The sequence below is a fragment of the Carassius auratus genome, unplaced genomic scaffold, assembly GCF_003368295.1.
Source record: "Carassius auratus strain Wakin unplaced genomic scaffold, ASM336829v1 scaf_tig00017921, whole genome shotgun sequence".
Lineage (NCBI taxonomy): Eukaryota > Metazoa > Chordata > Actinopteri > Cypriniformes > Cyprinidae > Carassius > Carassius auratus.
The window spans coordinates 1-16,468 of NW_020524830.1; the positions used below are offsets into that span (position 1 = coordinate 1).

At 36.5% G+C, this 16,468-nt stretch overlaps 1 protein-coding gene and 1 long non-coding RNA gene across 3 annotated transcripts; one reads left to right on the plus strand and one right to left on the minus strand.

Moving 5' to 3' along the window:
- Positions 1–40: 40 nt before the first annotated feature.
- LOC113075887 (uncharacterized) lies at positions 41–3,317 on the minus strand (the record flags this gene model as incomplete). Its single annotated transcript, XM_026248547.1, has 3 exons — positions 2,932–3,317; positions 706–1,005; positions 41–407 (listed from the first exon to the last, which is right to left on the minus strand). Coding segments are annotated over exons 1-3 (737 nt in total), but the record flags the coding sequence as incomplete, so codon positions are not given.
- A 10,008-nt stretch (positions 3,318–13,325) lies between these two features.
- LOC113075889 (uncharacterized) lies at positions 13,326–16,017 on the plus strand. Of its 2 annotated transcripts, none has more exons than XR_003281052.1 (4): positions 13,326–13,400; positions 14,516–14,762; positions 15,641–15,823; positions 15,922–16,017. It is a non-coding gene; the product is annotated as an uncharacterized LOC113075889 (long non-coding RNA). The 2 variants fall into 2 exon arrangements; XR_003281053.1 differs by lacking the exon at positions 13,326–13,400 and adding an exon at positions 14,293–14,368.
- The last annotated feature ends 451 nt before the right edge of the window (positions 16,018–16,468 follow it).

The following is a 16,468-nucleotide window of genomic DNA, read 5'->3' on the forward strand; positions in this document are numbered from 1 at the left end:
AAAAAGCTTATCTAGGAAATCTGATTTATAAAAATCTAACCCGTAGACGTAGATGCACGTGTAGCTGAAGAAACATGAATTCTCTACTGACCCACTTATGAAATCAATTCTCATTTCCTTTTCATGTACAGTGTGCTCACCTGTAAGAAGAAGTGTGCTCTTGTGCTGCACAGAGCCGGACTTAGACGTGTATGTGGCCACACAGGTGAGCTCACTAATGTTGAGATTTTCTGGCAGATATACTTTATTCTCCAGCATAAAAAACCTGTCAAGCTTCTTTACAGAACTGGAGGAAAGGTTCACGGCAGGTTCCCAATGAAGAGTGGGTGCTTTCATTTTATATTTGGAATTACAGACAGCAATCCTTTGATTGTTTTCACTGTCCTGCTTGGTTGAAACATTGGTAACTAAAACAAAAATGAACATTAATTTAGTTGACCAGTATGATATCAGTATAATACAGTGTGGTATGGTTTCACTGTTAGCTCTAAATTCTCTCTCTCTCTCTCTCTCTCTCTCTGTGTGTGTGTGTGCGTGTGTGCGCGTGTAATGAGTTTAAGTAGTAGTTCACTGAAACACTGAGAGACATAACTAGCCTATCAATGAAAAAAAAGTGCAAAAGTACATAACCTAACCTGTTATGTAAACTACAAACATTTTCACAGCTTTTTCAATAGTTTTACTATAAATTGTGTTTGTACTCACCGCTTACAGACACATTTAGTGCATAGCTTCCTCCTTTATATGATAAATCACAAAAGTAAAGCCCTTCATCTTCAATTGAAATCTTGGGAATGAATAGAGAAACTCCATCTGCTGTGTTTTCCAGCTTCTTTCCATCATTGCATGTGTCGTCCAGCTTGGGTGACACACCAACTCTACATTTTTTGTCCTGCAGGCTGATGTTCCAGATTATATAAATTAACTCATTCCATTTGACAGAAGTGAGATTGCCACACCGTAAAGTCACATCGCTGCCTGAAATAAAGATCTGCTCTTGAGAAACTGCAAAAAAAAAAAAAAAAAAAAAAAATTTGATTACATATTGGAATAGAGTAAAAATTCAGTTTACTCAAAGTAAAAAATAATATATATATATATATATATATATATATATATATATATATATATATATATATATATATATAGTATATATATATATATACTAAAGTGTTATCCACATATAATTCAAATAAAATAAAATGTGGATGTTAAAATAATAGGTGTGACACATTTTGTCATTTTTTCTCTATACACTAAACTTATCTCTCCCTGCCATGCCAGACTAGTTTTATCCTTTGCTGTGTCATTTCCTTCTACAGTATAACCCTAAAATAGCTACAACATAAACTGCAGCTCTATTCTGGCGAGAGATGTAACACAGTTGGTACTTTTCATCGATACAGTTTACAAAACAATGTCATTCTGGTAAGACTTTACAAAAAGGGTTCATTAGTTCATGTTAATTAACGCAATAACTAATACAAACCAACAATGAGCATTTACATTTGTTACAGTATTTATTCATCTTTGTTAATATTGATATGAACCAAGATTAATAATTGCTTTACAAGTATTTTTCATTGTTAGTTCATGTTAAACTAATAACTGATATTAACAAATTGAACCTTATTATATAATGTCACCATTTTTAAGGCATTAGAAGCACAACCCGCCTTTTTTGCTACCATGTTAGATGGGTTTTTATCTCCACATGAAAAGCAGTTAGTTTAAAATATCTAATGTCTGTAAAATGGTGATTTTAGAAACTTCTAAAAAGTATGGCAGATAATGACTGGACAAGGTCGAGTGCTTACCTTCACTGACTATTGGTTAATAAATATATATTTTATTGATATTGAATATTTTATAATAGTTTCTCTTCTTATTTTGTATCCTATACATGAAAAATGACAGTGTATTTGCATAAATATATAAATAAAAGTGTATGTTGTCTGACCTGTGAAGTTTATCAAGTGCAGAATCTTTATGATGTGATCCAGTGTCTTGTTCTCCTACAGGACAGTTTAGTGGCACAGCGGGTTAGTAAACAGGTTAATGTGAGGCTCAGCACATGGAAACACAATCATTCACTCCAGTAAGATTTACAGTTAATTTCCATCACACCAAATTCAGATATTAAAGGTTTAGTAGTAGCCTCCATTACATTTATTAGTCATGTATCTTGTTAGTGTTAGTCAGAGTTGTACAGTTTTGCCCAAAGATGAGACAATGATTTGTTTTCAATTATTGTAGCACAAGATGAACGAGGCCTGATTCTGAAGAAAATAGAGTATGAACACCTGGCCTACATCAACGGCTGCCATCCCGTACCACCTTAAACAGCATTATCGTCAACACTCACATCACAGATATCATAAACTGCGCTCGTTCTACATTTACAGTTCCCTTTTCAGACACATCTGTCAGCCTCAAAAACCTCAACAACTCATCTCCCCCCTAAGAATCCCCCCAGAGAGGAAGAGCACTTCGTCATGGCATCTCCTCTCGAAATAGCAACAAACACAGACTGAAAAAAAAAAACACAAAACCATCACATGCCCATGAGAAAACAGGATTCTCATCCACCATAAATATCCTTGCAAGTATAAAATAGAATTTCCTCAAATAAGTGACGGTTACTAAGCCATATTTACTGCGACCACTTTCAGTACTTTGAATGACTGAATTTAAACAAAGCGAGATTTTAACCATAAAAGCAAATACACTAAAAGTACTTTTAGATCTCTTTTAAATGTTTTATATTCCATCAGAAATAGACAATAGCAGAAAAGTATTGATACCAGACAAAGATGATGTAAGATCAGAAAGGCCAAATCACCCCACGTACGTACCAGTGTAGTAAAGTAGACTAAAGAGTATCTTTAGAGTACTAACGAGTATTTAATGTAAAAAAATATGTAAACTCACCTCTTGTCTGACTTCTTGCAATAAAGATACTTAGGAGGACGAGCACCGTCAATGTCCAGCTGTTCGCCATCGGCTACAGATCTTCACTCAGACGTCTCTTCTCTCACCTTTAAATGTCCTTTATCTCTATACTCACGAGTTATGCGCACGTCGATTTTTTTTTTTTTTTTTGGGAAATGTCATGTATTCTTTTTCCGTACTATGAATTTAGATTTAGACTGACTTTATCCAAGTCTTGAGGAGAAAGTAACTCATGCTGATTTGTGGAGTTTCAAATGTTTTTTTTCACAACTGCTTATCTCTCTATCAGACTTCACCTATTCTCTCTCACTTGCCTGAGTTCTCCTCCTTTTGTTTCCTTCAGCAGTGTGACGCTGTTGTACACTCCTCCATTTTTTTAAAATTTCATATCTTCTCCCACATGAAAATGCTGACTTCCTGTCGTTGTTAACCACGGCTGTCATGTGAGAGCGTTTTCTTAGTGCAACACAGATTGCAGTTTGGCAGTGTGTGATGGGTCGATGCGCGATATTTGTAGGTTCATTTTACTGTTTTATATAGCTGACAGAATGATGAGACTAATGTGACCTTATTACCAAAATCTGCAAATATGTGATTGAGGCTGTTTTGATCGTTTAAGTTCATTCTTTACTACTGTATGTTAGAAAAATGTCACGTAGGGGATCACCAGAAAGACTCATTTTCAGGACAAATGATTAGGACATTTTCACCCTGAAGGGGTTAATTTTTTTGATAATGACAGCCTGGCTTTGCATCATTTGGCTAATTATTACAGCTACAGCTTAAATAATAAATATCAAAAATACTATTGTATAGTACATTATATAGTGTAGGACTGATTTTGGTTTAAATTATTGTACTGTCATACTGTCACCTTCACTATGTCCGCCCATTGACAGACCAATGACAGTAGGCTACGACAGCTGTGTGGAGTTCTGATCATAAGTGTATTGAAATTTTTGGAACTACTTAAGCTTTTGGAAGTGTTGAAATATATGTGACCACCATGACAGGTGTGAATTGAGGTGAAAATTACCAATAGTTCTCCACTAAATTATTAATCTCTGAACATTGCTTCTTTAATATGGGCAGTTATCAATTATTAAATCTGGAATAATTATTGTATAATTTGTTTTATAATTATTTACATGGATTAGCCCTAGAAAACCCACTGCTTTTCCTTCAGAAATATTGTCAGTCATTCGTTTTATGTGGATATATGCATATATTGATTCATTCATGATGATTAAGAGGAGGGCAACAGCTGTTTCATTACCGATTTGAACATTTTGTGCTAGACTCGCACGAAAGGGGGTGAAAAGCGATAATCATATGCAAATGTCAGAGACAGAAGAAAGACGGTTTTAGATTATTTAACAGATTGCAGGAAGTAAAAATAGCTCAATTGAAAAACAAAAACAATCAGCTTAGCAATGACAGTATTAAACATGGTTTTATGTGCATTTGTGTCTTTCACCCTTCCTTGATCTTTTTGAGGTTTTATGTTTCTGAAAAAAATTTGTACAGAAGTCATCCAAGTCAGCCATTTTTACAACTTTATCGTTTTTAGATGTATAAGCACCAACAGCACCTATTTGTTGCAAGAGACATTAAAATAGTGCCAACATTGAAATGTCCAGTTTACTTTGCATAAATTTCCTTTGATTTCTCAATAAAGAATTCAGTACTCAAGAGACCAATGTCAAAAATCACGAAAACAATCAAAAAGCTAATGTAAATCTATTAAAGGCATAGTTCGCCCCCCAAAAAATTTATTGGGTCTTCATTACTCACACTCACATTGCTCCAAACTTGTTAGACTTTATTTATCATGTGGAATACAAGAGAAGATATTTATGCAGTTTATGCCCAAGCAATTACAGACAATGGGGTCCAAAACAACACTGGAATAAAATATGTAAATTATTTCCAGAAATATTTTCAAATCTCAACACTAAAATATTAATATACTGTGGATCAAATAAAGAGAGTGTGGTACTTTACTAATTTTAGTATTCTTTATACTGTATCTCGGCAGATTTAGCCCATTCTCAAGTTAAGGTGTATTATTATTTAACTGAATATAAGTTGCTGGACAATTCTTGCATGCTAGATGAGGTTAGGAAAAAGAGCACAGTCAGTTCATTCCTGTGCAGATGTGCATTGTTCAGACAGATGCAGTCACACAGGATGTGGTTAGCCATGCCCCCCTCCAATCACATAGATATTAGCCGATGTCAGATCAAATGTGTGTTTGCGTGGTAAGATGTCTTATGAAATGCTACAGATTAGAAAAAGCATACTCTCTTTGCAATCTGCAACGCAATCACAAATGACCTTTTTCTGCTGACATAGAACAAAACCTTCACCTTCCTCTCACACAAACACCAGTTCTTGACAGTTCTTTGTTTACCTCTCCGCTGACTTTACGACATCAACTCTACAAAGAGCTTGAATCAAACAGCTTAAAGATGATTTGATCTCGTGAGGCCAGTACGTCTTATGCTTACACAATTAAAAAAATTCTGCTTGTTATTAGTGAGGTTATTATTAGCTTGAGAATGAGTAGGCAGCAGCTGGCTGAGGAAGTTCAAATGGGAATCATTTAAAAGGAAAATAATGTGTGACCAACAGGCCACTTTATTGTGGTTTTCTGCATCTCAGATATGAACCAAGTACTGTGGTCTTCTAGAGGCTTCTGTGCGGTTGTTTTTAGTTTGAAGTTGGTTTTGATTGCCACACAAGATATAATGGAAAATTGCATGCATAATAAAAACGCATAACGGAAACAGTGATCAGTTACTAAAAGAACCATTTCTTATGACTTTTCACACAGCGCCTAAGCCTAAGGTTATAGTCGTTCTAAAGCCCTTTTTATAAAGAGGATAGCTCCAGTTCTTGATTCTGATTGGTTGAGCTGTGTTCAAAGTCATTATAAATTAAAGCTGCAAGCAGCGATGAATGGGCCTCGCACCCGGGGTCCCCACCAGCGAGTGGCTTTCGTAAAAAGGTGAACGGTGAGAAATATGCATTTAAAGTCATAAATATAAGTGGAATATATCAAAGTATATTCCATATATGTGCCAATCTTCCTGTTGCCAGCAGGTGGCGCTATCATTATAATGGAATATTGGCCTTCAGATGTGTTCATGACAGGACTCTTATCGAACATGTGAAGTTTGGTGAAGATCCAACAACTTCTCTTGCTGTGGCGAGACATAAAATCTTGTCATGGCGTTAGGGACACACCCTTTAACAAAAACTCAAGATCTCCACAAGTTAACACTGCACAGGCCTTTAGATTAGACTGACCACAAAAAATACATTAATGTCAAAACATTTCTAGGAGTAGTTTGTCGCAGCGTAAAACATTCCACTTCCAGTTGCCAGCAGGTGGCGCTATGACTATAACTGAATATGGGATGTAGATCTGTTAAGGGCAGAAGTCTTATTTAACATGTGAAGTTTGGGGCAGATTGGACATTGTATGTCTGAGTTACAGCAACTTCCTTTTTCATGGCGAAACATTGAAATTTGTCAGGCCGCCATGCCCCCCCCCCCCTTTTAACGAAACCTAAAGATCTTAGATTACACTGACCAAGTTTGGTTTTGATCTGAATAAATCTCTAGGAGGAGTTTGTTAAAGTACAGCCTATGGAAATGGCAAAAACAACACCAGTTTTGCAGGGAAAATTCTAAATAACCGACTTCCTGTTGGGATTCGGATTTCGTACCAAGAGAATTTTTCGTAGGTATTGGTGGGTTACATGTGTGTTCCGATGTTTGTACGTGAAACATAGCTCAAGGTGTAAAGGTGGCGCTATTGAGCCATTTTGCCACACCCGATGGAATATTGGCCTTCAGATCTGTTCAGGCCAGGACTCTTATCACACATTTGAAGTTTGGCGAAGATCGGACATTTTATGCCTGAGTTATAACATCTTTTATTCCCATGGCTAGACATCCAACTTTGTCACGGCGCCATGGACACGCCTTTAAACGAAAACTCAAGATCTTTGCAACTGTACATCGCACAGGCCTTTAGATTAGACTGACCACAAAAAAGACATTAATGTCATAAAATTTCTAGGAGTAGTTCATCGCAGTGTAAAATATGTCACTTCCTGTTGCCAATAGGTGGCGCTATGACTATAGCTGAATATGGGCATGTCAATCTTTTCAGGTCAGGAGTCTTATCAAACATGTGAAGTTTGGGGCAGATTGGACATTGTATGTCTGAGTTATAGCAACTTCATTTTTCATGACGAATCATCGAAATTCGTCAGGCCGCCACGGACACGCCCTTCAACTAAAACTCAAGATCTTCGCAATTTAACATCGCAAATGCCTTTAGATTAGGCAAGCTAAATTTGGTGTTGGTCTGAATAAATCTCTAGGAGGAGTTTGTTAAAATATAACGCATGGAAATGACAAAAATTACACAAAATGCTCATAATATTAAAAATATCCCACTTCCTGTTGGGTTTAGAATTTTGCTCCAGGTGTCTTTTTTGTAGATATTGGTGTGTTACATGTGTGCCAATTTTCGTGCATGTACGTGAAACATAGCTTGAGGCGTACACCGTTGAACGTCTATAGGTGGTGCTGTCGAGTCATTTTGCCACACCCTCTTCTGAATCCTATATCACAGTAGTCCCCAACCCGCGGCCCGGTACCGGTCCGTGTGTCATTTGGTACCGGGCCGCACAAGAAGGAATAAATAATTTACATTAAAGCTGCAGTTGGTAACTTTTGGCGCTCGCGTCTGGCGGAAGAATATTGTAGCCGGAGCTACTTCTCTCTGTTTACATCTATTGCGAGTCACGCAGGTACTGTGCTACTCTGCAGCGTTGCCGACCCCAACCAGACTAAAACAGTCCGAATATAAACACTTATTATAGGTGTACTGTAGTGATTCAGGATGAGACAAAAACACGGTTTGGAAAATGGATTCATGATGTACTTGCTCATTAAATATATTTTTAACATTTTCAACACAAAATAACACTGTGGCACAGCCTTGCGCTGACTGGACCAGAAGAGCCGTGAGCGGTGGATTTTTGCAACAAATAACAGAGGTGGAGGTAGAAGTGTGCTGAGCCATAACTATCTTTTATTTTGGAAAAAGGCCAGATGCTCTGTGTTATTTTCATGGATTTTATATTCGTTTTTGTGGTGCATCTTATTTTTTAGGCATGTTTAAACATCACCATAGTGACCATAATCAGTGAAAAAAAGTGGTTTAGGGGGCAGAGAGGAGGTTATTCATGTTATGTTGTTGGCACGATGTTAAAAGGACGCTGCTAAATAAAGTTTTATACGAATACACAGTGGATTCATGTTTATTATTATATTTACAATATACCACAGTTTTTATGCCAGTCGTATCATTTTATTTTGTATTTATCCATCACACCATAAAGCATCTACATTTGGATTATCATTCTGAATCCAATTCATAGTCTTTTTTGTGTGTTGTGAGCTTTTTGGTCAAAATGTTGTTTTGTTATTTCTTTCTTTCTATAATTGTGCTTATAGGCGAGTTCATATGCCGCAAACTGGTCTAGGATGAATTATGAGATTATAAATTGATGTATGTGCATGAGGAAAAATCAAATATTGTTTAAAAATATAAAAAAATAAAATAAAATGAGTACATGAGAAAAGTTCCAGTATCTGGTCTCATTTGAGATCCATAAGATAAGGCATGTTACAGTATTAGCGTTTCTTCATACCAGCATGTCCACGGTTTCCAGCAGAAAATGCACCTTGAACAGAAAAAGCATTTGAAGCAAAAGCACAATGGTCTGACTTTAACTCTGTGCAATTATGAACTGTGAAACTACATAAAAGCAGACAGACTGCAAATTCACTTTCACACATATCGTGGCGCTTATGGATAGCAGCGATATAGTGCTTCCGTGGTTACTGGCGGTAAGCAGCAATATGCATTACACAGAGGTGAGATGCATCTAAACTTTTCTGAAAGCAGTCAGTTTCCCTCAGAGATACTGTACATTCATACAAACACCAGTCCTAAATGTATCGCGATTCTCAACATCTCAACAAGACTTGAATCATCACATCCCTTGTTTCAGTTATATAATATGTATAGGCCTAGGTGCTAACAATGGCCCCTAGCTGTTCTAAATTCACTATAAACAACTGCTTCTTGGGGCATATTTCTTTATTATAAAACCAAAAATGTCAGTCTTTGATTCTGATTGGTAGAGCAGTGGCACAGGAATATTTTTGTAATGAGATCAAAGGTGTATGATTAGAATTTGCAATGGCTTTGAATGCAGCTCAACCAGTCAGAACCGGAACTATGTATTTTATAAGGAACGTTACACTCTTGTGATTTAGAAGCAGGGTTATGAAACCTGCTTTGAAGCAGGGTTAGCACCGTGTTTGCAATCTAAACCCCACATTACGGTTCCCAACGTGTACAGTCTGCAAAAATAAGAGGATGCGCAAGTCATTATATAAACAGGTTGCTTGCTGCATTCGTCCAACCAAAGTCAATGACACTGACACGGCAAATATGCAAATAAGAACGTTAACATACCATGTGAAACATCATATTATAAATACCCATAATTAACTGTTATCCCCACATAAATTATAAGCTGAGTGAAATGAAAAGATAGATAACCGATAATAGTTAATAATAATAATAGATAATAGTGTTCCTCAGTGGTAGAGCATTGCGTTAGCAGCGCAAGGTTGTGGGTTTGATTCCCAGGGAACACTGTAAGTTGCTTTGGATAAAAGCGTCTGCAAAATGTATAAACTTAACATAATAGATAATTTAAAATACCATTTCCTACTGTAACCTGCTGTCGAATATAGAGTCCATGGAGGTTCATCTTAGTTTTTTAATGAATAGTAAGCAGCTCAGATCATTCAGTCCAAGGAAAATTTGATGAGATTTGTATTTTTCCTTTTATTGAAGTTTGATCAACTGTGCATATTTAAAAATGGGACATTCAAACACAGATTTGGATATCTTGGCAAATCTTGGTAGTCAGTTTTGGAAAAATGGGAAATATTTTGAAGCAGGAGGATGAATTCCAACATATGGTGCATTAATATGCTTTATTATATTCAATATTAGGTGTTGTATAAAAATGTGTGTTGGTAACTTTGCTGTGTTTCTCTCTGTAAAAAGAAAAAACAACAACACCCACACAAACACATATTTATATGTGTGCAAACTTTTGAACACAAGCCACAAACAAACAATTCACTAAAACGATACTGTGAAGGCTGTGTCATTTACGGCAAATCGGATCATCTGCGACGAAATGCAGTGTAATGGGGGAGTATAAGGTACTTTCGGTTGTCACCACCTCTCTGCTTCTAACACAAGAACAGAAAAAGTGCCGCCATTAGAGCGAACACTGCTCTGCCAACAGTGTCTGGAATCACTTGACATCTAACCTAACCACATGCTGTTACAAAACCCACAAGGTTATTGTTCTCACAGTGATTATTCTGACATTGTGCCATAATAATAAGTCAATGAGTTTGTTTTTAGGATGTGTTAACAAACACAAAGGGGGTCTCAACAATGTCACAAACTGTACTCTGCCATGAACAATTGAAACTTCTAACACATTACAGTAAACAGAAGCTTCAAGACTCTCAACTACATGTCATACTACCTGAGTAATAAAAGTTTCCTCTTAAAGATATGTAGCTTTTGTTAGAAACTTCAGTATGATTCAGACAGCGTGATTTAATACTCATTCGCAGAAGTTTAACTTCAGGATGTCACAGAAAAACAGGGTCAAATCCAGAGAATGGTCCGAATTAGAAACCAAATCCAACCAATAACAAAAGTCAAGAGTAATGAAGATAAAAGTGAAGGAAATAAGACCAGAATTTCAGAAAACATCAAAAATGTATAAAACTATATGATATACAAGCTATTTTGCAAAGAGGAACTACGCTGTTTTCTGTGAATGTGAGAGTATTCTAATTCATTAGGGGGCATTCATGACTATCATGCTGATAGTATTTAAAATACTGCCTTATTTGTATATTATTGTACATTTGTAACATATTATAGACCTTGTGTGTTCTGTACTTACTGCTTATTCTACTTCTGGTTAGATGCTAACTGCATTCCGTTGCCCTGTACCCTACATGTGCAATGACAATAAAGTTGAATCTAATCTAATCTAATCTAATGGTTAGAGAGTCGGACATGTAACCCAAAGGATGCGTGTTCGAGTCGGTGGGGGAGTGAATGACCAGTGATCTCTTCCATCTTCAATACCACGACTGAGGTGAGACCATAGACAGTAAAAGAAATGGACACAGCGACCCCATTGGAACTCAATTGAGACAAGTGAAGCCCATTTTTAGCGTTTTTTTGCACTTCCGTTTCTGACGTGCAGACTCAAACTTAGCTTGATGACGTCAGCAACCTGTCTGGCAGATGTAAATCTTCTAGTGGCTGTGCGTGAAAACTGCCATCGTTAATCTTGCAGAGACGGTGAGCTTGAGCGGGGAGTTCTTTGTCGTGAGTGAGCAGGAGTAAGTATTCTGATTAATTATTTTGTATAGTATTTTAAAATGTAACGCCAGTACGCCATATTAAGTTAATTGCCTGCGAGCTTCTCCTCCTGTCTGTACGGTAATTTCTCTACTGTGCGACAGAGAGACGAGTGGTTATGACGCAATCGTTAGCCTATTTTTACAAAAACTGTTTTTACGGGGCCATAATGTAACATAGAAGGTAATGGAGCCCTTTATACATTGTCGTGTATCTTTAGAAATAATTAATGGACAAACGGAGTCTTTAAACGCCTCAGATGTAACGTTATTTGCTGTCAAAGTGACGCCAAAATGAATGGGAGTCAATGGGATGCTAACGCAAGTGAAGTTCTGCTACAAGATGGAGGCACGCGGCCGACTTCAACTTACGGTCGACTTCCTTGCCGCCTGAGTGAGACCCTCGAGCAAGACACCGCCCACCGAACCCCCAACAGCAATATAGCTGGCCATTGATCCAGGTGTGTGTTCACTACTGTGCGTGTGTGTGTGTGTGTGTGTGTGCACTTGGATGGGTTAAATGCATGGGTCACCATTTGGCCACATATCACTTCACTTTTCACTTTATTAGTCTCTTTAAGTAAAAGCAAATTACGAGCTCAATATGTTTTTGCGACCTCTGTTGACAAGAAATGTGCACTGCAAGCTCTGATTTGTATATGTGTGTGTGTGTGTGTGTGTGTGTGTGTGTTTATATTGAGATATCGCCCCTCCGTGGTCATTCTAAGGGGGCAACAATCATCTTTAAGAATGAGAGTTTTAGGATGTCATCCTGTAATATAATTGCACAATATTTTATATTTAAACACTAAAATGCTGTTCAAGGACTATATGTGCATGATTCTGTCACAGGCACAAGGCTGATGATATACACTGCACAACTGTAGAAATGTGAAGTTGCTAATAGTACCTTAATTACAAAAATCACAAAATGACATCTCCTTTTAGTTCATGTATCTTCAGAAACTCTTGTGATCATCTTCAAAAAGAGATGTTCCCTAACAGAAAAAAAGTATGTCACCGCTTAACTACACAATTTATAATAAAATATATGTAAAATTGACTGGAACATTACAAGAAAAATGCACGTTTTTGACATGTAACAACTCAAATATAACCAACATCCATTACAAATAGCATATATTGTCAATTTCTCAAATACTTGGACAGATTTTTAAATAATCTCTCAAATAATGACCCTATAATTAAAAACCTTAATAAACTTTTCAGATAAATATAATAATCGGAAGAAAATAAAAATCTATAGGCTACACTAGAAATAAGTGTCACAACCTTAAAATTTTTAAGAAAAATAAAGTTAAAAAAGAACCCAATACCAGAAATGAACCAGTTCATAAACACAAATTTCGTTTTTCAGGGGGCCAGCTGCAGATTCAAATCCAATCAATCTACGTTTTTAAGTAACTGCTTAAAAAAAAAAAAAAAAAAATACTAATTATGACCAGTCTTTCAGAAAATTAGGTGTCTAACTTTTAAGACTAGTCTAAGCAGTGTAACAGTTTACCTTCCAGCATCTCTGTGCATGAGACATAATACAGCCGGTCTCCAAAAGTATATACACATCCACGAGTTTGCATTAAGCTTTAATTAATTACGAATGAATAAATAATAATTCAAAAAGAATATTAAGAGCGGGAAAAAACAAGTTTTGGACGGGTTTGTTTTGCGCGCCTTAGCGGTGATAGCGCTAGTGACGTGGTCGGATGTTTATGGTCTCCATGGTAACCATTGCCCTAATCGCTGACGAATAAAACACAAACTTCATAAATTAAGTGACCGTCTCTGTGACACGAACATTTAACGAGAAGAAAAAAAATAGTTTAGTAGGGGTTTCAGACAACACATGACTTATGATTATTTGTATGGTGAGTGAGTTATAAATATTTTACACAGCAGCAAATCATTGTTTCAACCTATTTGACAAGACACGAGTGTAGTTTCCCACTGCGAGCTTCAGTTTGTTGAGACTGTCTTGTGACTGGCCAAAGAGAAATATATCAGGCCAAAAGAGGATTTGCAGTGTATGACACATGTCGTTACATATATTTGGCTGAATTGCGAAACAGTCTAAAGTTTAGCATACTTTCAAAAAATAGTAGCTACTAAAAAAAATCCATGATGACTTCATCATGTTCAACTAAAATATATTTCCATATTTTAAATATGCTAATTTGTTTGTAATGTGTTTAAATATATTTGTTATTTAATATTTTTAATGATGAAGTTGCAATTTAGAACATTTAAAAAATAACTTTATAATATCGAAAAACACACTATACTAAAAGTCAAGCAGTTGGTGCTTTTAGTATGTTAGTCAACACAGAAAATAAATCATAACAAAAGATTATTAAAACATAACAAATGATGAACTATGAAAACCTTATACGAACTCAAAGCGTCTTTCCAAGAAAATTTAAAGTATGCTTTTATTGAAAGTAAACTGGAGAAATATTTGGTTCTGTGCTTCTAATATTATAAGTGCACCAAGAGAGTAGACACTTGTGTTTTGTCTCTAACAGCAGAGTCACATGATCCTTCAGAAATCAGTATAATATGATGTCATAATTTTTTTATAATAGTGTGTGCTGTATTTTCGTGTGAATCAATAATCTTTTATATTCTTGTGTCTCAGATATGTAAACCCAACCGCGCAGATGTGACAGGAGCAGACCAGATAGATAGAGTAGATCAAATGGAAATACAGAAAAATGAGCGTGAATTTAAAAATCGAATAAAAAAAACTACAGTTAAAGTGTACGAATTTCAATAATTTCCTTCCCCTTTTTTTCTCAGTGCTCTTATTCCTTTCACTCAACAGATTCCTCCTGATGTTGTAAGTCAAGTGGTGCTTATATTATTTAGATTTTTCTATGTAATATCTATGATTTATCAAATGCTAAACCTTCTTACCTTTCTTATCTTTCTTTGCATCTGTCTCTGCACTGTGTTTTTCTCAGATCTGACCTTCTTTCTGCTTCAGATGGAGATGAAAAGCGTGGGAGTTCAGACTGATTATCTGGAGAGTGCGAGACAGACAGACCCCTTCACTCCAGACTGTGCGGTTCGTCCTGGGACCCCACAACCCCAGCCCCCACAGAAGGAGAGATGATCGAGAGGGCAAGAATGAAGAGAGTTTGGGAGGCAACTCTGGCCCCGCTGAAAGACCTCTCTCAGCTGGACAAGAGGAGAAGGATGATGGAGGAGATGGAGAGGAAGGAGAAAGAGAAGTGAGCACTGCCTATAAGAATAGCTCACTATTATTTACTCACAGCACAAATTATGCATTTTTGAAGAATTACGTGGCTGCTGTGTTCCACGTAATGAAAGTAAAGACTGGATTGGATTTTGTCACTTTCATCATAAATCGACTAAATCATAAAAGCATCATAAGGAAAAATATATATACTTTTTATGCTAAAAGGATGTGATTTCTCCGAATCTTTACAGATTTATTTGCGTTCTAAGCTGAAGCATGACCCACCTCAGTTGCATAAATAAAAATAAAAAAATAGCTTAGTTTTAAATTAAATACATTTAAAATACATAGATACCATATCTTCTGATAGCACTGCAAGAGTTAGCAGCGACATCTAGCGGTTAGGTGCTAAACATCCTTAGCCTCAGCCCAAAAATAACACTTGACAAAAGTCAAACGTGAGTGCAAATCAGCATTGATGAGTACACAAAACGGTGTTACTTCTCAGTTGGTGTGATTATCAATTTTCAAAGGTTGCAATTCAATTACAAAGCCTAAATATTTAGTCTGATGTGTTTCTTACCATGTTTCCTTCCCCTAAATTTAGGAAGAATCATCTATGCAGTATATGTTTTCAACAATAGAGAAACTTTAAGGTCTTTCAGCGGTTTTCCTTCTTTTTGTCTTTTAACACAGAAAAGAAAACTGTGCTTAAAGTCTTGTAAAAAAAATTGTGAAGCATGATAAAAAATCCATCATTCCTATAAATCGCTTATTCAAATCTTGAACTAAATGAAGTATAGCATGCATTAAGAGCTGTCTGGACATTTGTGTTTAACCATGATTTATGAAATAATAAGCATGTAAAAACTGACATCATTTTATCTATAATTTTCCTATTTCTCACAGCATTTCGGAAGCTGCTGGCAGAACGGAGGAATGTGGAGGGAAAATTGAAGAGATGTGATATTATAAAAGATTACTCAGATTAGGGGTTTCAGACATACGTGCCTCTGTCTCGGTTTGGCCCGATCTCTGTCCGAAATTCCAACCACAACATGGTCAAGAGTCACTTTCTCAGCACGTATGAAGGTCTGTTTCTGTTTGCAGAAGTTGTTTTCCTTATGACTATTAAAGTTGGTTCTAAAACCCATTCTTTCTAATACCAGTGACATCTCTGTGTTTCTCAGGTCTGTTAGAACTGGAGGCAAGTCTTTCTCCATCTGTCAAGGAGACTTGAATCAAAGTGTCAAGACCTAGTGACTAAAGGCTTCATCGCACACTCAGCCCGCTCAAGAAGACTCATCAGGTAATGAGCAGCTGGGTGCTTTTCACACTTAATCAGACGGTGGGAGGAGGTGTATGAAGTGACAGATATCCCCCTGAGCTCTCGCTTCCCATTAGGCCCTGAAAGAGAAAACGGGAAAAGAAGCCTCTGTGGATCCTCTTTAAGACGGAAAAAACCTGCTCCACGACCTGCAACCCCCGGGGTGGAAACCCCCAGAGATACAGTCCGAGATCATGCTGTAGTCAAGTCAGGTCAATGTTTGAGCTTAAACAGATGAATTCTTGTTGGTACTTTAGGGAGTACATTTTAAGCATATTTTGAAGACAATAAATGTTGTTTTACATATAAAGCTGCACTTAAGTGGGTCAAAAACTAACTGTAGTAAATATTAGTGCTGTCAAATGATTAATCACATTCAAAATAAAAGTATTTGTTTACATAATATGTGT